The following is a 23,308-nucleotide window of genomic DNA, read 5'->3' on the forward strand; positions in this document are numbered from 1 at the left end:
CTGTTATGTCGTCAGGGTAATAACAGAAAAGGAGAAAGTGACAGAGACAGAGAGACAGAAAGGCAGAATCCTTTGGGATGAGATCACTTAGCATCATGGCAGAGCCCTTAGGGCCTAAATCCTTTCCATTAGGTCTAACCTCCCAATGCTGCCTCACAGGGTGTGGTTGGGGTGTGTGTCAAACTCCAACCCGTGCTTTGTATGGTCTTCTCTCCTCAGACATAGCTTTAGGTTTCCATTTGGGTTGTTTCTAATTACCTATATTCATATTTACTTTCTTCAAGTGTGTCAACTATACCGGGAGCTGGTGGAAGGCATTTTTCGTCTTCACCACTGTATTTTTGTGGCCTTAGCATTTCTGTTAGTCTTTTCAGCCTCCATTAGTGGTACATTTTCATGTGTGTACATATCTTGTTTGACTTTTCCACTAATGTTTAATTAATTTAACACACTAGTCATGGGTATTTTTTAATTTTGTTTCTAATACACCTAATATTTGTGTCATGTCTAATCTGGTTTTATTGATTACTTTTTTTTTCTTGCTTTTTTTTTAATTTTTTTTTATTTATTTTTTATTTTTATTTTTTTCAAGGTTAAGTTTCTTTTTTTTTTTTTTCAATGCAGTTTATTCAGGAACCTTGAACAATCATCTGACCCTGGGGAAAGCCAGCCCACAGCTTAAATAGCCTCTGGGTAGCCAACCCAGGCGTGCCACGTGGGCAATGCAGATAGGTCCACATACATGGAAGCAAGCCAGATCCTCAGCCTTAGCCAAATGTGGAATTGTTCGTGACAGAGAGCACTCACCATCGGGAAGGTGGAAGGCGGAAACCAGCTCCATCTTTAAGGCACAGAATTCCGCAGCTCTCTACAGTTCCCCCTTTTTGTTTTAGATGCATCAGGCAAGAGTAGAGGTCTGATCTCTGATATTAGAAATAAATTGGGACTTTGTACCGATGTTCATTTAGGTGTCATCCACCCAAAGAGCATCAGACCCGTCTGATACCTTTTTCTCAGAGGCGGGACCTGGGGTATCAACCCGCATGCAATCAGACATGCTCTTCTCTGGGTCCAAATCGGCTGACCCTGAGTGCAGTGCTTAGCCTCGCATCCTGAGCGTAACATTTTAGCTTTTTATGGTATCCAACCATTCTTGGGGCGAATGTCCTGCTTCAATGGCTGTAAAGGCCTGAATGATCATGCCCTATGGCAAATCGCTCAACTTGGCTGTCAATGAAAATATGCTGGACTTTGAGTCACTAGCATACAACATGAGAATTTTTCCTGTGCTGCAAATCTGTCTAAACAATTGTCTAGCTATATTTTAGGTAATTGGACTGGAGAATTCGATACTGCGATGGAGCAGCTGAGAGTGGCCATTGTCACAGTAAATTCTACCAGAGTGGACGCAGGACTAGCCACAGGATTATCATCATGGATTGCTGCAGCCATGAATCATCTGAAGGAATGGGCGGGCATGGGAGCGTTAGCAGGCCTTCTGGTGCTGGTCTCCTTGGTTTGCCTGTGGTATATATGCAAGATTAGAGTCTCACAACAGTGTGATGCAGTCTTGCTTTTTTTTTTAATGCATCTCAGGATTGTCTAAAATTGTAGACACCGAGGCAAATCTAATTTAGTCCCAGAAATAGTTTGACTTCTTTCAATAGGCTATTTTTGTGGGTTTTGGGTTAATGTGTAAGGGATTGGGCCATGTTTGGGTTGTTCACGTTGGTCTGACAGCTCCTGCTGAATCCAGGATTTCACTCTCTGGCAGTGTTACTTCGTGTTTCAGGCAACTATTGTGCTGCAGATGGGATCTTTGTCTTTCTGTTCTACTTTCCCTGTCAGTCTTGGCCCCCAGGTGGACATCAGTGAGCATCCATAGGCTTTCTATGTGGATTCCAGAGGCTGAACTCAGATCTTCAGGCTTGGTAGCACCTGAACCTGTTGAGCCATAATGCCTCTAGCTCTTGCCTTACACAGGCACCAAGGTGTTGAAATTTGGTACTTGGCACCTAAATTACGAACCTGGAGGTTTTACTAACTGCTGATATTAAACTACTTGGTACTTAATTTACCATCTCGGGGTGCTCCTCTCTCATCTGAAACAAGTGCTGTGTATCGGAAGCTCGGGGATGAGGCAGGCCTCTCTGATCTGTAGCAGTGGAAGACCTCGGATGGTGTGGGCCCAGGACATCTTCAGCTCCTCCCCAAGAGTGAAGGACCTTCCTCTCTCTAGTCTGTCACAGCAGCTGGCCTCAGTGAATGCTCTCAGCACAACAGTTAGCTATGTTTTTCTCAGTGGCTGAGGCTGTCGTTCCCTAGAGGAGATGGAAGGAAGGATTGGTAAGGTTTGATGTTGCTTTGTTACTGTGACCTAGTCCCTCTTCAGACACCATGAGGAGGCTTTGTCTAGTCCAACATTTGACCTCAGTCTTTCTAGGAGGATCCCTAGAGAAGAGAAAAGCCCCTTTTCCCCAGGGGCTTTGCGTTCTCATCCCACTCTTTCAGTAATTCACAATGTTTTAGATGTATCTATCTGAGGAGCCCGTGTGGGCGCATCCTGGACCCTGTCCCAGCAAAACAAGCATTGCAACCCCATCTCTTCTTGGAGGGGCTTGACTTTCCTTTCACTGCAGGCAGGTCTGCTTCCTTGTGACCTCAGCTCTCTGGCGGGTTGTAGGAACACTGAGACTAGCTAAGAGTTTATAGTCTATGCGGCTTTTCTTTGTTTTGCGATATTAAGACTAACAGATTTTTCCATTTATGAGATTTTTTTTTTAACTTCTTGCCTTTTAAGACCAGAGCTTTGACTTCCGGTGCTTCATTCGGGTGCAGTGAAATCCCGACTCTCCAGTGAATCAGCACTAAAAGCGTGACTTGTACCCTTGCAGAAACTTGGGGACCGTGGCAGCCGTGGAGCCCGTGTAGTACCACGTGTGGGGATGCTGTCCGAGGGCGCCGCCGTGCGTGTCTCTCTTCTTTCCCCTCCAGACCCAGCTGCTCTGGAATGTCCTCCGAGACCTCTCCATGTTCCCTGGAGGAGTGTGCTGGTAGGTGTCCTTGCTTCCCAGGAGCCTCTGTCAACCAGGCCTGTCTGTTCAGTGCAGGCATGCTGCTGTGACCGCCATTGATTGTTCTGGCTTTGTACTTACCAGTGTCTAAGACTTAGAGTAGTTGGGAACAGTAACTTGCCAGTGAGATGACAGGGTTTGACATTTGGAAGTGAGGGAAGTGACACAGGAATATGCCTAGAGATTCAGACATGTTAAATACTTTTAAAATACAGAAATGGTTGGTGCGGAACATTGAAGGAATCTGTTTCTTTCCTACCCATGTGGATTCCAGGGACGGAACCCAGGTTCTCAGGCTCGGCAGCAGGTGCACTACCAACTGAGCCATTTGGGGGACAGGATCTCACTCTGTAGCTCAGGATAGTCTTGACTTTTTATCTTGTCTCAGCCCCTGAGATGCTAAGATTGCAGGCTTACCACCATGCTCAGCTGGTTGTTATTTCTCCCCTGCTTCTCTCCTACCTTAAAACAAAACAAAGTGAGAGAAGAAATCCCGTGGGAAAAAATATCTTTCTTTAACTTTGCCCCCATCATCTCAGAGATTGTGCAAATGGGGTGTAGGGTGGGAAGGGAGCACACAGACCATCAGTTGTTAAAACGAAGCAGGCACGGTGCCCTGTATTTTCCTTTTCAGTAGCCTAAGTTTATTTGTTACCAGTTCTGCCTGGAAGGAGGTAGGGTTGGTTTTTGTTTGTTTATTTGTTTGTTTTGTTGTCTTTCTTGCCATCCTCAGAAACTGGACTTTCCTGCATTTTCTAAGCATCATCAAGGTTCACCCTGATAGGCACTCCAAGAGTGTTTGATGAGAGTGGTCCATGGAGGTGATGATCACTGAGCCAGGCTTGCTCCCTCTGTGGAGCTGAATGGCACTTAATCAGTTACAGTGATGAAGGGTCTTGTTCTTACACTGGCCACTTCCTGAGAAGCAGCTTGGTTAGTTGGCCAGAACTGCTGTGACCCTGACTTAGATACATCCCTCTGCTGAGGCCCACCTTCCTGTATACTCTCTGTTACATATTCAAAGGCATCCTTAGTTCTCATCTTTCAGGAAGAGTTAGATGCTTTCCTCTGTCTGAACTTCAAAGAAGCTTCTAGCCAAAAGCATAGGCACCCAGCAGCCTTTCCCAGTGGCCTCACCTTTGGTCTTAGAAGGTCCTTCTTGCTACTTTGTCCTTCCAGCCAGGACCGTAGGCCTGGTTTCCTTCGTTTTAACATCTGAAGAATGTAATTCTCTATTATATCTTCTTGCAACCCTAGCCCAGGCTCTTCTTTCCACCTTCGGTCACCCCATCTTCTTCAGTAAGTCCTGAACCCTATAAAAGAAATTGTATCTGAACATGTAAAGACATCTCCCCCCTCTTTTTGTAACATTTGAAATCTTGCATGGACACATGCACACGAGCTTTTGAGTGCATGCATGTGCCATGGCGCTTTTGTAGAGCTCATAGAATAACATGTAGGCATTTGTTCTTTCTACTGTGTGGGTCCTGGGAGTCAAACTCAGATTGTCAGTGTCTGCAGCAAGTGCCATCTTGCTAGTCCCGGGCATTTTTCTTGTCATTCTTCTGTAAGCAATATAGTATAACAACTAGCTATATAACTGTATACACTGTACTGAGCATTCTAGGTGACCTAAAAATGTATACACTGTACTGAGCATTCTAGGTGACCTAAAAATGTCTTTAAGAGAGAGAGAGAATGTCTGTGAATTTTATGCAAATATCCCTGCAGACTCCGATGTCCCCAAGCACCCAGGAGAAAATCCTCAGGTACTAAGTGATGCCTCAACACCCATGTCTCCAGATCCCAGAGGAAGGCTCTGGCCACTTGGAGGTGCCCTGCCCTGAGTCACAAAGTGAGGGACCAAGGAGACTAGTACCAACTCCATAGTAAGCTGCCTGTCTTAAATACTTGGCCTTTATATTCAGGCCAGTGTGGCTTTCTGGAGGAGGCATCATAAGTGGAATTATCAGTTGTTTGGGGAGGAGGGGACGTGATTATATTTCATGTTCTGAACTCTAGCTAAGAGCTAAACACACCCTTCCTTGTCCACCGAGGGCCTGAGATGAATGCTTTGTTGGATAAAAAGATCTTTCCACGCATTTGCTTCTCCCCATTCATTCTGTCTGTCATTTCTCAGAGATGTTCAAGGGCATCTCCTTCACTTCAGGAGACCCAGGAAGGGTTAGATAAGACAGGGATGGGCCAGGCCAGTGGCTCTTTTCCAGCTGTGTTTGCTCCGAAGCTGCCAGGCAGAGTCAGAAGGGAATAGAGCAAGGAGAGCACTTTGTGGTGTGTGATGGGGATGCTGCTACACACTGACCTCAGTGGCCACTTGGTGTGCTGGGAGGGAGGGAAGAATAAAGCATCCTGAAGGGCCTCAAGGGTTTGAACCTGTGCTGTAGATACATCTTTGCTGTAACACGGATACAAATAAAAAGGGGTAGGTGTGGAAAAGTGTGCCTGTTAAGGATTTTCCAGTACCGGATGTGAAAACTTGAGTGGTGGCAGTTGGGATTCAGGGAGAGGGGAGTTGCAAAAGTCCTGGATGTGGCAAGAGACAGGCACGAAGGATGAAAGCCAGGACTCTATCTAATGGCCTATAAAACTATATTTCCTTAAAATTGGGTGTGTCAGGGAAAGGCGCAGGTTCTTGGGGGAGGGGGAGAAATGGTAGAAGTGTAGCTCAGGGATAAGAACCCTTAGGTGTCTGAGGCTCTGGATTCATCCTCTACAGGGATGTTAAGTAAAGATGGTTCTGCTCATGCTTTCCTAAGAGAATGCATTCTGATCACCAAAACGGGGAGTTAAAAGAGCCACAAAATGGCAGGTAGCACTGGAGGCTTGAACTGTTAGGAGGTCACTCATGATTATAGGCAGAAGTGTACTACAGAAAGCTAAGTTGGTGATAGAGAATCAGTATGTCAGTAACTTGTGCTGAGCAGAGCAGGGAAGATAAGGGCTATGAGTGGATGTGCCAGAGTGGGGCTGGAGAATGGTCATTTTAAGGTAGCAAGAGTGCGTGCATGTTTCTGTGCCAAGAAAAAGCTGCACTGAGCTGATTGGGCAGAGGGGTGATCCATTGGGGAGGGAAGGCGTAGAGAGCTTTGTTGGGTGCACCCACATTTCCTAGGAGCACACTCATCCCTTGCTGGTGTGAGAAAGGGGCCAACAGAGGTGCAGCAGCTGCAGTGTTCCTGGAAGTGGGGACACCCGCAGAGGATCTCTGTGGGAATCTGAAGTTGGACACTGTGGAAGCGCAGAGGCACAGGTCTGCGCAGCTATGAGTTTTCTTCCTGTCTTTACTCAGGCCCTGGGTCCAGCACCTGGGAATTCACATGCCTAAGTCATTTAGGGTGGACTCCCCCTTCAGACTGGGTGAGAAAAACGTCTCTTTTATCTCACACTTTCGTTACTGTCCACCATGGAGGGGAGCCAAGGCAGAAATCTGGGGGCAGGAAACATGGAGGAAGCTTTGCTCGCTGGCCTGCTCCCAGACTCGCTCTTAGCTGCCTTTCTTACACAGACCAGCCCAATCGCCCACGGATGGTATTATAGCTCACTGTGGGCTGTGTTCTCCTACACTGATCAGTAACCAAGAAAAAGGCCCCTGGGTGTGCCCAAAGGATACCGCGACAGAGGAGGTTCTTCAGCCGAGGCTCCAGCCTCCCAAGGCTGTCAAGTTTACAGTCCATCTTGCAGAGATCTGAAGTTCTGCTTCCTGTAACTCAGGGGAATCTAAACCCTCTCCTGGCCTCTGAGGGCACCATCTCTTATATGTGTGTGTGTGATTGCTCAAACACACACACAAATTAAAAAAGACCCTGATCTTAAAAAAAATACAAAGACATATCATGTGTAACAGCTTCCAGCTCGGTTGTGGCTTGTGGAGTCACTGGCAGCCCCCTTTCTGTGGTCCCTATTTTTTTTGCAGGGTTTTCTCTTTACTGGTCATTTATTATTATTATTATTATTATTGCCTACAGCTCTCAGCAGGAATCCAAGTCTTCGTTCTTTCCTTCCTCTTTAATTGCTCTGACAACTGGGGCAACTAGTTAGGCCCTAAAATCACGCAGAGAAATAAACATAGGAGAATATGTTTGGTTTAACTTTTTTTTTTTCCTCCTTCTTCTTCAAGTTTTCCGGCCACCAGGCCCGTCGCCTAGTCCACCCCAGGATCCGGTGAAGTCCAACAACGTGGTGACCGTCACCGGGATATCCCTCTGCTTGTTTATCATCCTCACCACGGTGCTCATCACCCTCTGGAGGAGGTTCGGCCGGGCCCCCAAGTGCAGCACCCCGGCTCGACACAACTCCATCCATTCTCCTGGCTTCCGGAAAAACTCGGACGAGGAGAACATCTGCGAGCTCAGTGAGCCCCGGGGAAGCTTCTCGGACGCGGGTGACGGACCCAGAGGAAGCCCCGGGGACACGGGCATCCCGCTGACTTACAGGTGCAGCGCCCCAGCGCCTCCTGACGACGAGGCCTCGGGCAGCGAGAGCTTCCAGTCCAACGCGCAGAAGATCATCCCGCCCCTGTTTAGCTACCGCCTCGCCCAGCAGCAGTTGAAGGAGATGAAGAAGAAAGGGCTGACGGAGACCACCAAAGTGTACCACGTGTCTCAGAATCCCCTGACAGACACCGTGGTGGACGCCGCTGCCAGCCCTCCCTTAGACCTGGAGTGCCCCGAAGAGGCGGCGGCGGCAGCAGCAGTAGCAGCAGCAGCAGCGAGCAAATTCCGAATCAAGTCTCCGTTTCTGGACCAGCCTGCGGCGGGTGCCGGGGAAAGGCCCCCCTCCAGGCTGGACGGCGTCCCGCCTCCGCCCAGCTGCGCGGTCAGTCCCAGCCAGACCCTGCTCCGCAGGTCGCAGATGAGGTCGGCGGCGGGGAGGGACGGCTCGTCTGAGCGGTGCCACTCCAGAGGTGCCCTCTTCAGGAGGACTGCCAGTTTCCACGAGGCCAAGCAGTCCCGCCCTTTCCGGGAGAGGAGCCTGTCAGCCCTGACGCCCCGCCAGGCCCCCGCCTACAGTGGCAGGATGCGAACCTGGGACCAGACGGAGGACAGGGGCAGGCCTCCCAGCCGGAGTGCCCACCTGCTTCCGGAGAGACCAGAACACTTCCCAGGGGCGGCGCGGGCCAGCAGTCCGTTGGGCCCCGTCTCTAAATCCTACACCGTGGGGCATCCTAGGAGGAAGCCGGAGCCCGGGGGTCGCCAGGCAGGGTTGGTGGCCGGGGCTGAGAAAATGGAACCCCACCGCGCCCACAGGGGCCCGTCCCCGGCTCACAGGAGCGGCTCACGCAAGCAGCCTTCCCCTGTTTTCCTCAAAGACAGCTACCAGAAGGTCAGTCAGCTCAGCCCCTCTCACTGCAGAAAGGACAAATGCCAGAGCTTCCCGGTCCATCCGGAGTTCGCCTTCTACGACAACAGCTCCTTCCGCCTCACTGAGGCTGAGCAGAGGATGCTGGACCTCCCGGGCTACTTCGGCTCCAACGAAGAGGATGAAACCACAAGTACGCTTAGCGTGGAGAAGTTAGTGATCTAGGCTGAGAAGCGGCAGGGCTCGTCCAGGGGCCCTTGCCCAGCCGGCAAGAGCCACTGCTCACACGTTTTCTGAAAACTGTATTGTGTAGCCGTGGGAATTAGCTCACTCAGAGGATGGGTGTGTATGCACGTGTTTTTAATTAGTTAGGAAGAAGTTATTTATCCTGAACTTGTCTTTTTTGTTATCCCAGTTCTATTGGCTTATTACTACTAATAAAATTTAAATAAGGCAAATGCGCGTTTTGAACACTGCACTTAGGAATCTGGGGGGTTTCCCCAAAGGGGAGGAGCTTCTGGCTGCTTGACGTGTGTGCAGAATTACCTGCTTTCTTGTGAAGTAACAACTAAACGTAAGAGCCTAAAAATGGGGCTGCTTCTTTTGAAGTTTGTTACCAAGGGACCAAGCGGCATAACACCTTTCAGCCCAGCAGCCTAATGACTGCCTAGCGTACACATAAATAGCCGCGTTTCTTTTTATCCACGGTGACCTCCACGTGGCCACACCCATCCTGCCTTTAGATTGTTTTCCTTCTTTTAGCGTTTATCAGGATGTCAGCAGGGAAGGCTTCAGATAGGGGGAAATTACAAATGTAAACATGGTCGTTTCAAAAGTTAATATTTGTTGAAGTGTCACTCATGACTTTGTTGGGTTTTTTTTTTTATTATTTTGTTTTTTGTTTTAATTAAAATGTGCTTCCTTTGGAAGTGTTGTTAGTGATGACTATCGCTTTTCAGGAACAGGAGGGGTAGTCTGTCCGGAGCTGTCTGACAGCTGCTGTGCGTGGACGGAGGAAGAGCCAGGCTTGTTGCTCTCCAGCTTCTTTATTTATCGGACCAGAAAGCTTTATTCTTTATCCAGGTTCGCAGGCCTGTGTGCCGACCTTTGACACAGAGGGCGCGTGCTTGCTCGTTCCAGATTTCCCAGTGAACTACGCAGCAGTGTCAGAGTGAGACCAAAACAGCTTTGGAGAAACAGATTCACAAGAAACACTACGAGCTGACAGGTTTTCTGTGAAGCGATGCCCGCTTTTCTGGTGTCTTCATTAACAGTGAAGTCCTGCCCCTGAGAGAAAAAAAATGCTTCATCACAGTCTTTAATGTGTAAGCTGTATATTTCCGAGGTCAGATTTTCTGTTTCTTACCACTCTGTCTTCATGTACTAGCCCCGGTAGCTGCTGTAGAATAGGGGCTCACTAAAAAGATAGAATAAGTGGCCAGCTAGTGAAATGCCTCAAAACCATTTGTGGTTGGATTAGAATGAATTTTTTAATAATACTTTTCATTGTAAATCATTATAAAGGGAACGTGTTCATGAGACATTATGAGATTTCAGTTTACAGAGGTCTCACAAATGGAAATTCTTCTTCTTCTTATTATTATTAATGATGTTGCTACTTTGTGTGTTTCCAACCATCCTCTGAACAATGAGTGAGGCTTGGCCAGCACTGTGCTAATTCTGCATTTCATATTATGTTACTGTATGCAGCTTCAGCGATCTGAGGAAGCTTTCCACATTTATATATTTACTGTCTGTGTTCCAGCCAGTCATGACTCCCTGTAGTGCGTCTGTGCCCACTTTGCTGAGAAGAAATGTTCTTTTTTAAACATCATTTTTTATCTAAAATTTGCATATTAGAATTTTAGAACTTTACACAACACTGTATTTTTCACACCATTTGCACCCCCTCTTCTTCCCTCCCTACTCTCTCTCATATTTATAAGTGTGTGTGTGTGTGTGTGTGTGTGTGTGTGTGTGTTTGGTGACTGGCCACCTAAGATTTCATTGAAGCCTGTCAGGGGGCATGTCCCTGGAGAACAGTTCCCCCTCTCCCAGCAGCTAGTGATTGCCTATAATTCTCCATCTAGGGCTGGAGCCCTGTGACGTTCCACCATCATGGTGGCGTGTTGACTAGTGTTGTCATTGTATGGGCCTTGTTTGTACGGGCCGTATGGTTGCAGTTTCGTGGGCACATCTTGTCATTGTTTTTGTCACTTATCTCTCCTCACTCAGGACACCTCTATTTAGGACTCTAGCCATCATCCACAGATAACAATCCTCGAGGCCATGATTGCCAGCTCTTTGACTATGACCCCTCTGGAAATCTTTGGACTGGCCATCCAACTGTAGAGTCCTGAACATCTTTTTATCCTCTATTGACAGTTCTGTGTTTGGGTGTAACACCAACACAGAGCTGACCACCAAAGGTGGAGACCTGAGTCACCCTGAACTTGGTCTCACCACATCTCTGCAGTGTCTTCACAATCCTCAGCCTCTGCTGATGTTGTCTCTCTGTTCCTGCTGCACAGTTAAATGTCATTTGAGAATTTTGTACAATGAGTTTAGATCCTATTCATCCTTTCTGTTCCATCTCTCCCCAGATCCATCCCCCCTTCCCTTCCTACGTAGTTTTGTGGGTTTTTTTCCCCCATCAAGGCCAGCTGCCTAAATACCCTTTAATATGTGGACTCCCACGGGAGTTTGATGGACCCATCATGGGCTCTGCATTCAGAGAAAACGGACCATTGCTTTCCAGCTAGCAGTTGTTAACAGTCGCTCCTCAGCTCTTAGTGGAACTTCATGCCCAGCTCTTCTTCATGCTGGGATTTCCTCTGGCATGGGCTTGACGGATGCTGTGCGTACTGTCACAATTACTTTGAGTGCATTTGTGTAACTGCCGTGCTGTGTCCAGGAGACAGTCTCCTTGGAGGCATCCACACCTCTGAGTCTTAAGGTCTCTTCAGCCCCTCTTCTGCAATGATCCCTAAGACTTGGAAGGAGGACTGTGAGGGAGCTTACTCTCTTCAGTGCTGAAAATTCTGCAGTCTCTTCTCCTCATACCTTGGCAAGTTGCAGGTTTCTGTGTTGCTTGTTTATTGCAAACAGATGCTTCTCTGATAAGAGCTGAGAGTTGCCTTAATCTGTAGGTATAATAACAGGGCATGAGGAATTGGTTTACTACTATGGCTACTTAGAATAATAGTACTAGCTTCTCCTCTAGGGCCTATGGCCTGTCAAGCCATTTTTGGCCCCGTATGGTCCTTTCAAATTTCCAAAATGTCCTTGTTCTAGTTTGCTCTCATCTAATTCATTGCAATCATGGCAGCCAGAATATTCTTTATAAAATTCCAATTGATTGTTCCACTCACCTTAATGAATCCTCTTCATTTGACTCCCAGTGGTAGAACTCACCCAAACTTCTTGACCTAGGTCTCTCAAGACCAGGCATAGCCACTTGACACAACTCTGATTCTTCACAGACTGTTAACATACTTCTTCATCCTGCAGGCTCCATACAGGATGCTCCTAATGCACAGGACCCCTTCTATGTGCCGTCCATCTGGTGAGCATTCATGTCCTTTCTGATGTCATCCACCAGGGACAACTGCTTTGCCCAGGTCCGCCTTTCTGAGAGCCTTTGAGCACAAGGAGGGAATAAAATGCAGTCTTACTGTTTTTATCTCCACACTTAGAATACGCAGCTAGAACAGAATTTTCACTCCTTTTTATTGAATTGGACATCATCACCTCACATTTATCACGAGGTTTGGTTTTGTTTTCAAGTGGTGTTAAAATCCAACTGTGAGAGCTCTACCGCCAGGCAGGTATAACAGGTGCAATTCAGCAGTGAAAACTTCTGTTAGTCCGCCCGGCCCTGGGCTCCTTCCATGCAGCCACTCCCACCAGAAGTAAAACAAAGCCCACAGGCAAGAGCAAGATTAGAATATTAGAAGCAGATGAGCTATGGTCTTAGTTATAAATAACAAGGAAAGAATGTCTTACTTCTGGCAAATATTAGGAGCCAGTCTCTCCAGAGGATCAAGGGAGAAAACTGAAGAGCTGGGGATTTGGCTCGGTGGTGGAACATTTGCCTAGCATGTGTGAGGACCTGGATCCAGTTCTTAGCATAACAACAGGAAAGGAAACTGATGCCTGGACTTGCTACATTTAAGTCCTTTTAACAGGCCTGGGGATGAAGGACTGGAGAGATGGCTCAGCAGTTAAGCTTACTTGCCACTCTTGCGCAACTCCGGAGTTCAGTTCCCAGCACCAACATAGCCAGCTCACAGCCACGTGTGACTCCAGTGTCCTGGTACTAGCTGCCCTTTTCTTACTCTGGAAGTGCCAGGCATGTATGTAGGACACATCCATGCGTGCAGGCAAACACTCATTCATAGAAGATAAATAACTAAAAATTTTATTTCAGTAGATGGAAAAACGGGAAATCATGCCTTAGCTGCCTTTGTGATTCCTCATCACGCTCAGAGGAGTTGCTCTATAAATACCTGCTGGGTGAAGGTGGAATGACTCCAACTGACGCCATCCAATGCGGCTTTAATGAGTTCCTGGGAGGAGGTAATCTCAACGTTGCCACAGTGGCCAGCTGCCAGGTGTATGTGGTGGCAGCAGAGCTGCTGGATGCAGATCGGTGGAGATGGCAATCTTGAATAAACGTCTAAGAATTTAGTAAGAAAGGCTTAGCATAAAGCAGCAAATAAAGCAGAGCGACTACCATTTAAGGTGAACTTCCCTTAGCACACTCAGCTAGGAGAAAACAAAAGCTGACTTCCGGCCCGAGAACAGACGCCAGCCTACACATTCATTCTGAATAACAACAACAAAAAAAATTGTGGCTTGGAATCCTTTTTATGATGAGGCTACGAGAGCCAACTTTCCAAAGGTCAAATAAGACTCTATTATCTTACTCCTCTCATTAGCACAGCTTTCCACCCTCCCAAAGCTTAAAGGAAGCAAAAACTGGAAGGAGAGACTTGTGGATGCCAAAGTGGCCTAGAGGTAGGATTTAGTCTTGAAAACTGGCTTAACCGAGATTGCTGAAATGATGGATATCGTGTGTGTGTGTGTGTGTGTGTGTGTGTGTGTGTTTGTGTGTTTAAGAGAGAGAATCAAGAGCAACTTTGACTTTCTGACCTTCTGCCTCTGTCCTCCTGAGTGCTGGGATTTCAGGCATGGGCCACTGCACTGTGCTTATGTGGTGCTGGGCATCAAAGCCAAGGCTTCTGCACCCTCCTCAGGCACTCTACCAGCTGATCTGCATCACTAGCCCGGTCATAAGGGCTTTTTTTTTTTTTTTTTGCTACAGTCTGTGACAGATGAAAAGACGGAAGGCTCATTATGAAGTCTCTTCCAGAAATAGAACTGTATATTTCTTCCAACTACTAGGAAGCATTAATAATGTGGATTTTATGGACCAGCTTCATGGCACTTAGGTGTATGTCACCCAGGCATTTGCACAACCGTGGGAAATGCAGAGTAAGGAATTCTCAAGAGTATCCAACAGTCACTACGCAAGAGTGAGCTCATGCTTCTCCCAGCTCTCTGACATTGGATCATGATGCAACACATGACTTCCTGGTGAGCTTGGCTCTGAAAAGTGGGATAATAATTTCATAGTCTTAAGCAATCCTGATCTGCTCTAAGACTACACTAAAGTAAAATGCTACTGTGTTGACATCTCAAACTCTTACATGTATCAAATTGACTGAACTCTCACATCAACTCTATAAGATAAAATGCTCATTTTGTAGATGAAAAAAGTAAAGTTAAATTACCTGTTTGGGAGAAGTCAGGATTTGAGACCAGTCAATTAAGCTCCAAAGGTCACATATTATATATAAACCGTCTTGTTGCTATTTTCCTTTAGTTCTGTGAGAAAACAGTAAATTAAACATTGGCCTGTATCTAAAAGGTAAGGAAATGGTTATGGTTAAAAAATCAATATTTTTAAAGTCCATATTTTGCCATTATATCATCCCATGGCACAAATGTATGGTTTGGGGGAGAAAGGTCTGGAAGTGTAAGAATATTTTGAAAGCTGGTTAGATGGAGAGGGGCTTTGTGTGCTAGAAAAACAAGGACGTGACGGTGGAAATACATCTCCCAGGGAGAGAGCCGCAGCGCTTCAAGACTGTGTGTTTCTAACCTGTCCTGCTGGGCAGGGTCTCATGCTCTCAGGGAATATTTTCCGGGTAGAACTTTTTGTTCAACCAAATCACAATAAGGTCTTAATCGGGCTAGATTTTGACTGTTTTGAGCCATTCATTATTAAAAGACTTGCAGGGAAATGATGTTGAAAAATGTGTGTGTTTGTACTCATGCAGGCAGGTAGGCATGAGTGCCTGGACACATGGAAAGTAGAGGTTGGTATTGGGTGGATATCGCTGTTCGTTGTATTTTTTTAAAGATTTATTTATTTATTTATTTTAGAATTGCTTTTGCTTATTTTTTTGTTAAGTTTTATTTTTTTAAAGATTAGAATGTAATCACAGTATTTCTCCCTTTCCTTTCTTCCCTTAAAGCCATCTCATACACTCCTTCAAATTCATAGCCTCTTTTTTCACTAATTGCTATTGTACACATATATGCATAGACATATATATTCCTAAATAAAACCCATTTACTCCATACAAAGATACCCATATTTGTATTTTCAGCGCTGAACATTTGGCACCGGACAGCTAATTGGTGCGTACTTCCCTGGAGAAGACCACCTGTGTCCCAGAATTCTTTGTGTAGGGCTGAGGCCTCCTGGGCTTTCCCTGCCCACCATGGCATGTCCATTGGAGTCATCCTTCTTCAGTTCCTGTCTTGGCTGTCATACTGGTGAGACTTTATGGCTGTGGCCTCTAACTTCACTAGGAGATACAATCTCACAGCAAACTCTCTGATCTGGATCTTACAATGTTTTTGCTCCATCTTCTGCAATATTCCCAGAGTCTTAGATTTGGGAGTGTTTTGTAGATGTTGGAACTAGGCTCCACAACTCTGTACTATGAAGATTTATTTTTTATTTTTAATTGTATGCATGTGTGTGTGTATGTGTGTGTGTGTTTGTGTGTGTGTATATGTGTGTTTGTGTGTGTGTGTGTGTGTTTGTGTGCGTGTTTGTGTGTGTGTGTGTGTGTTTGTGTGTGTGTGTGTGTATGTATGGGCGTGTAAAAATGAGTACTGCTGTGCACAGATGATGCAGAGGGTGTAGGTGCCTAACATGGGTGCCGGGAACAGAACCTGGGGTCCCTTCAAGAGCAGTATGAACTCTTAACCATTGGGCCATGTCTCCAGACCCTTTATCTTATTTTTTGAGAGTTTCTCCTTTTTTTTTCTTAGAATTTTCATTTAATGATTTATTGGGTTTTCTTTTTATGCCACATTTTGATTTAATTGGAAACAGTTCAATATTCCCTTTTAAAAGGGAAAAGAATACTAAAAACGTATCTAAGAAAACAGTCTCTGTAGTTTTTAGGAAAATGAGCTTGTTTACAGAAAACTGTGTCTCCCTGCTCTGAGCACTATATTCTTATGTAGGTAAGTACTTTTTTATTATTATCATTTATTACAATTTATTCAATTTGTATCCCGGCTGTGGCCTCCCTCTCTCGTTCTCTTCCAATCCCACCCTCCCTCCCTCTTCTCCTCCCATGCCTTTCCCCAAGTCCACAGATAGGGGAGGTCCTCCTCCCCTTCCATCTGACCCTAGTCTATCAGGTCTCATCAGGACTGTCTGCATTGTCTTCCTCTGTGGCCTGGTAAGGCTGCTCACCCCCAGAGGGAGGTGCGCTGAACCTGGAATTTGATGATTGGCCAAACTGGCTGACCAGCAAGCTCCAGGGATTACAGTGCTGAGATTATAGGCATGTGCTAAGGTGCCTGGATTTTACTGGGTGCTAGGGCTAATCCTAGGTCCTCGTGTTTGGGCAGCAAATGCTTTACCAAGTGAGGTGTCTCCTCAGTAGCCCTTTTTTGTTATGTTTGATGACATAACAACTGAGTACCTCTTTCATTAAATTAAATTTTGATTTATGTTTCTCATGGGAAAAAATAATCAAATTTGATGTACCACAGAAAAAAATAATTATAAAATATTAGAAGCAAGAATTTTCATTTCCCTGATCATACTTGTATAAATAATATTATAAAACTGGACATGGTAGGGGCTGTCTCTGACATAAACTCAGTGGCTGGCTCTTTGATAACCTTTCCCTGGGAGGTGGGGAGGTGCAGCCTTACCAGGCCACAGAGGAAGACAATGCAGACAGTCCTGATGAGACCTGATAGGCTAGGGTCAGATGGAAGGGGAGCAGGACCTCCCCTATCAGTGGACTGGGGGATGGACATAGCAGAAGAGGGAAGGAGGATGGGGTTGGGAGGGGATGAAGGAGAGGCCTACAACTGAGATGCAAAGTGAATAAATTGTAATAAATAAAAATTAAAAATTGTTTAAAAAAATGGATATGGTGGCACATGCCTAGAATTCCAGCACTTGGGAGGTGGAGGCAGGAGGATCATATGACTTTTGGTTACATATTTAATTCAAGGATAGCCTGAGACACAGGAGAAACAACAAACAAACTAAACTACAACAACAACAACAACAACAAAAACCCTCTAAAAACTGAAAATTAAAATAAATAACATGACAAGAATTTTTGAGAGGACATTTTAAAAGCCAATGGATCCTGAATATATTAATAACCATTTTCAAACATTAGGTGATTAAAAAGATCATCAGTGAATAGTCGTAGGTAACACAGTAAACATTGTGTCCTAGAGATTAGCATAGAAATGAAAATCCTATTGCCTACTGATGTTGCAATTTGGTTTTTGTTGTTTGTTTTGAGACATCGTCTCTTTGTGTAGCCCAGAATGTCCTAGAACTCTTTATATAGGCCAGGCTGGCCTAAAAATCACAGAGATCCACTTGCCTCTGCTTTCCAAGTGCTGGGATTAGAGGCACGCACCACTGTGCTCAACTGTTGTAATATCATAGTAAGCACATTGTTCCCACATGTACCTTAATCATTATTCAGATTGACTATTTTCTATATGCCCACCTGTCAGACTGCAGCAAGACTACCTGAGGACAATATGGGGTCATGTACTTCTCACAGATATGCTGACTGCTCAGCTTCCCAAGGTCTGCTGTCCCAAGCCTTAGCTGACCAGAGTGTACTGAAGGAGAGCAACTGGGCTCAGAAAGCCACACCAGAAGGCAGCATAGGAGAGGGGTGGCCAGAGTATATTGTACAGGCAGACATTAAAGGAATCTCAAACACTAAGGCTAAAACCTGTAGTCCCAATTCAAAGTCCACAAAAAAAAAGGTCTCAACTTTCTTAGCACTTAACCTTTGTACACACCTACACTAAAGAGGAAAGGTAATTTGAGCAAAAAGAAATATGTAACTAAAAAACTAGTTGAGATGTGTGAGACAACACACACACACACACACAAACCTAGTGAACCCCAATGAAAACAGTCCAAATCTTCAGATCTTCCAAAGAGTGGTCATAACTGTAACCAAACAACTCAAAGAAAACAAAAAACAAAGAGTTCCAAGGAATAAGAAAGTCAATCCAAGATATGAAAAATTTATTCAATAAAGAGATAGGATTGGTGAAGGAAAGCCAAACTAAATCAATGGTAGTAGTGAAAACTCAACGAGCCAAAACCAAACCAAACCAAACCAAAAAACCCTAAGTGAATGTCTTCATCAGTGGAATTAATCATATGGAAAACAGTGAGTTTGTAGAAGATCAAGTAGAATATTGAATCACTCAGTAAAAGTCAATGAGAATTTAAAAAAAAATAAAGAAGAACAGAACACAAGAGAGCATTGAGACAACATGAAAGGAATTAACCTTTGAATTCTACCTAAAGGAAAGGGAGAAGGAGGAAGGGAGGGAGAAGATGACAAAGACAAAGTAGAACTAGAGACAGAGGGAATACAGAATATTTTCAACAAAATCATAAAAGAAAGCTTCTGAAATTATGAAAAGAGAGGCTTCTCCAGGTAAAAGAGGTTTATGCATCACCAAACAAACAGGACCAGAAAAGAAATTCCCCATAACATATTATAGTTAAAACATTAAAATCAAAGAATAAAGAAAGGGTATTAAAATCAGCAAGGAAGAAAGGTCAAGTCATTTTCAAAGACAGGCCCACCAAAATAACACCTGATTAACTTTTAGACAATAGCATTTAGAGCCAGAAGGGATGGAAAGGCAAGTTCTGAAATACCAGAGCTGTTAACCCAAACTATTATACTCAGTGAACTATCACTAATATTAAAAGACAAAGAAAAAAAAAAAAGAATAAACAATACCCCCCCAAATGAAGGTGGCAAAAGAAAATCAAAATCAGAGCCAAAATTAATGATGTAGAAAAAATATATAAAGAATCAATGAGACAAAGAGTTGGTAACAAGATTAACAATTTAACCAAGAAAAAAAAAGAAGATCCAAACTAATAATATGAGACATGAAAAAAGAGACATCACAACAGACACTGAGGAAATTCAGAGCATCACAATAACATACTTTAAAAATCTATAGTTCACCAAACTGAAAAAAAAAATCAAGAAATGGATGAATTCTAGAAACATATGACACACTAAAGTTAAATCAAGATGAGGCAAATAACTTAAACAGACCCATAATATACAATGAGATAGAAGCAGTAATTTAAAAATTTCTAACCTAAAAAATGCCTACTAGGGCCATACAAATTCAGCTCAGAATTCTACCAGACCTTCGTAGAAAAACCAACATTCCCCCAAGTATTCCATAAAATAGACAAGGATCAGTTCCAAATTCTTTTTATGAGGCCAATATTATACTGATAACAAAACTGTATAAAGACTCAACAAAAAGTTATAGGCCAATTTTTCTGATGAATATACATGCAAAAATTCCCAGTAAAACATTTGATGGGAAAAGAGAGCATGAATTTGAAAGAGAGGGCAAAAAGGGGGGTTATTGGAAGGATTTGGATGGAAAAGGAAAGGAAGAAATGATATACCACAATCTCAAAAGTAAAAGAATTAATTAAAACCTTGCAAACCAAATTTATAAACACAAAAAAAGATCACCTACCATAACTAAGCCGGCACCATTCCAGAGATGCAGGGATGATTCACCTTACAGAAATGAATAAATGTACCTACTATGTAAATATGCCCAAAGGTAGAGACTACAGCATCATCTCATTAGATGCAGAAAAAGCCTTTTACAAAGTCTAACATCACTTCATGTTAAAAGTACTGAAAAACCTAGAGATACAGGAGACATATGTCCACATAAGGAAGACAACATACAACAAACCCACAGGCAATATCTAACTAAATGAAGAGAAAGTCAAAGCATTTTTCCTAAAATCAGACAAAAAGAAAAAAAAAGACAAATCTGTCTGTTTTCTCCATTCTTGTTCAATATTGCACTTGAACTCTTAGCTAGAGCAAAAAGACAAGGAGATATTCACTGATGGTTGTGGTGTTTGCAGAGACCCTCACATCAAAGAATCCATCAGAAAATTCTTAAAGTTGATAAACACATTCAGCAAAGTAAAAAGATACAAAATAGACATATAAAAATAAGTATCCTTACTAGATACCAACAACAAATATACTGAGAAAGAAGTCAGAGAAACAATCCCATGCACATGAGCTTAAAAAAATAAACTTGTAGTATAGGAAGGCTACTACTGATTTTTATATATTTCTCTATTTCCTAAGAGGCATATTTGAAGCCAAGTGGAGAACTTGGTTTCTGTGCCCATTCCTCAAATAAGGAACTTGACAAAATGGCTGTATTCAGACACACTATTAATTGTCAAATCATTTCTCTAAAGCAACTCCTTGGTACTTGAAATTGAACAAGCAATCTCACTTCTAATTCTTCATTTTGTAAAGTTACTTTGTTTTTTAACCTCATTTCTTTTAGAGTTTACAGTTCAAAAACTCATAGGGAAACATTAAGCCTAGCCCTTAATGGTGGTTTAAATGAGAATGCCCCCAAGAGGACATAGATTTGAATGATTGGTCACTAGGAAGTGGCACCATTTGAAAGGATTAGAAGGGTTTCACTGGGGGTGGGGCTTGAGGTTTTCAAAAATAGCTCTCTCCTCCTGCTGCCTGTGGATCTGGATTTAGAACTCTCAGATTCTCCAGCACCATGTCTGCCTGTGTGCTACCAGGCCCCCTGCCATGGTGATAATGGATGAAACCTCTGAAACTAAGCAAGCTTAGTGAAAAGCTTTCTTTTATAAGAGCTGCCTTGGTCATGGCAGCAAAAGAACACTGACTTAAGAGACCCTCCCCTCAAAAAAAAATTGAGATTTCAATAGTATTATTATGCCCAGTTCATGAACCCCAAAAGACCAGGAATAGAATCTGCTGTAAATCCATGAGGTTTTTAAAATTGTGTACGTGTTTAAATACGGGACACAAACTTCCTGTGGAAACAGGAAAGGAATGTGGCCCCAAGGTCTAGGGGTACAAAGTTTTTAAAGGGAAAAAAGGCAAGGAGAGACTTACATGCTTTGACATTACATGATTGGGTAAGGGAAATTGAAATGATTTGGTCCAGGTTAGGCACCAAGACTACAAACAGTCTGGCCTGGTCCCAGCAACTGTATAATTCGTGGGTAGGAAAGAATGCAGTAAGGCTAGTTCTTCCCCTCAAGGCATTAAGGCTAACCTTTAAAACAACACCCACTGGGTTTTAAGTCTTTGGTCTCTCAGCATGACAGGGGGCTTTGTCTGCTTCCCCTTTACACGTCTACCCTCCCCCAAGCCATATTATTCTATTCCCAAAGACCATTAAGTTAACATGAAATATGGCGTGCTGAGTGTGTCCTAAAAGGCCCTTCCTAGTCTGACTCCAGACATCCTCATCTCCTAGCACATGTCCCTTCAGAGAGCAAACTCTTAACAGATGGACTTCCTTTGGGTCCTCAAATGGTCATATCTTTTCCTCCGTGGGGCCTTTTCTTCTTCTACCCATCATGCTATTTTCTCCACTTTTTGTTCTTTCTTAAAACAGTAGCTGCATTTCACTTGCTTTGATTATAGGCAAATTCTAAAAATTAAAAAACAATAAACACAGTTGAAGAAATGATTTTGTGTGAAAGTCATATAAAAACTGGTAATAGGATTAAATCCATTTAAAAATTCCACACTTATGTACTTAGCCATGAGAAATAAAGTATGTATCCACAAAATGATTTATTCTTTAATATCCCTAAGGGCTTTTATAAATAACATCCTGTAATGACTAATCTTTATTGTCAACTACATTGTATTTGTAATCAGCAAAACTTATAATTTATGAAGTATATCTCAAAGAGTAGTATAATCTTCTATTTTTGTAACCTGGTTACTCAAAAGAGACTCTTAAAATAATCATCTCTAGTGAGTCATGTTATTTTCTTTCTCACTTCTTTTGGGTCATACTCAAACCTTTCATAGGTTCATGTGAGTACTGTCACACACTCTGCACTCTAGGTCTAAAGACTTTTATTTTATACATGGTTCCACATCTCATTCCAAAATTATATCAGGTTAGAAGATGGCAGAATGCAACACACACGGAGAGGTGTATGCACAACTGTGTGGCTGCATGTTGTGACAGTAGGGAGGAAAAGGGGACACCAGAGCATGACATAAGAATTCTGAAGAGTCTGAGCTCGGGATAACAGATACAATCAGGTTGATATGTGTTTCCCTCCTTGAGGCACATCCTGTTATGGAATAGGTTTCATCCAGAATAAAGTCTAGCCTGCTTTAAAGGCAAGGCAGCATATATAAATGACCACTCCAAAAAGAACAACTTAAATAATATTTTTGTTTTAGTGCTCAAAGGGATAAAACTTCAGATAGTTAAATCAATCCAGATAGGACAGTCTCCCTAATCTTCTGACTCTGAGCACACCCCAAATTTAAGCCATTAAAATAATCTTGCTAGACCCTCTGCAAGCACAGCATTTAAACGGCATCCCAGGGAGTTTTCTAGATGATTTCCACTCTACAGAGATGTGAGTGTAGAAACTTTCCAGTGGGCCTTGAAACCAACCAAACCAAGCCAAACAAAAGAACACACTCTTAGAAATGCTACCAATTGAATGAACTTAGTTCTTGTGTTGAAGGAGGCTCTTCATGACCTAAGCTCTGGAGGAGAGGGAAAGAGGACCTTGCAAAAGACAACCTTGCTGAACGTAGAGAATAGTGGAGAGGAGGGAGTCCTCCTCCTGTGAGGCTGTGTCCTTCACTTCAGAGTGTTGCTTGAATTAGATGCAGGGATAAGGGAGCCCCTGGGAAATAAGGAGGGAGCAAAAACTGTTGAAGGAAGCCTGGAATGCCAGACCTACTCGGGAGAGATGAGTATGTAGGTGTGGGAGGGCGTCCAGGGAAACGATCGCTGCCAAGCAGATTTGGTTTTGTGACTGCCAAAAGCATTCCTGGGATATTCTCTCTGCTTGCTGGGACTAGAGAGGCAATCTAAGTTTCAACAATACTACAAGTACAAACAGATGTATTTAAAGTTACAGATTTCAACTTAACTTAAACCACAAAGTTAAATTTAAATGGCAAATAACAAATTTATATGTGTAATTCTCAAAATACTTTGATAACCCTAGGGAAGGGGTTAGTGAGCCAGAAGCCCCAGGTGGGCTGAGACACCCTGGACCAGAAAGCTGACTTGACTGATGACACCCTGGGAAGCTTCTGGTGAGAAGACCCACATACCAGCCCCGCGGGAGTCCACACTTCCAGACTGCAGAGGCCTGAGCTGCAGGTGGACTCTTCCATCCCCAAACTCCTCCTTTTCCATCCTATAAAACCCTAAGAGCCCACACCATGTGGCTCTCACGGGAGAGTCTGCGGCTTCCACTGTCCTGA

At 43.9% G+C, this 23,308-nt stretch overlaps 1 protein-coding gene across 3 annotated transcripts in view; it reads left to right on the forward strand.

Moving 5' to 3' along the window:
- The window catches only part of Thsd1 (thrombospondin type 1 domain containing 1), a 31,280-nt gene extending 21,958 nt beyond the window's left edge, over window positions 1–9,322 (forward strand). For 2 of the 3 annotated variants that reach the window (XM_060381456.1, XM_060381457.1), the window contains 2 exons: window positions 2,895–3,053; window positions 7,213–9,322. In XM_060381456.1, the coding sequence (XP_060237439.1) occupies window positions 2,895–3,053; window positions 7,213–8,618 (1,565 nt within the window). In that variant the 3' untranslated portion in view covers window positions 8,619–9,322. The remainder of the gene's footprint in view (window positions 1–2,894; window positions 3,054–7,212) is intronic. The other variant, XM_060381458.1, reaches the window with a different exon arrangement.
- Window positions 9,323–23,308: the final 13,986 nt, after the last annotated feature.

This window comes from Meriones unguiculatus, chromosome 4 (genome assembly GCF_030254825.1).
Source record: "Meriones unguiculatus strain TT.TT164.6M chromosome 4, Bangor_MerUng_6.1, whole genome shotgun sequence".
NCBI lineage: Eukaryota > Metazoa > Chordata > Mammalia > Rodentia > Muridae > Meriones > Meriones unguiculatus.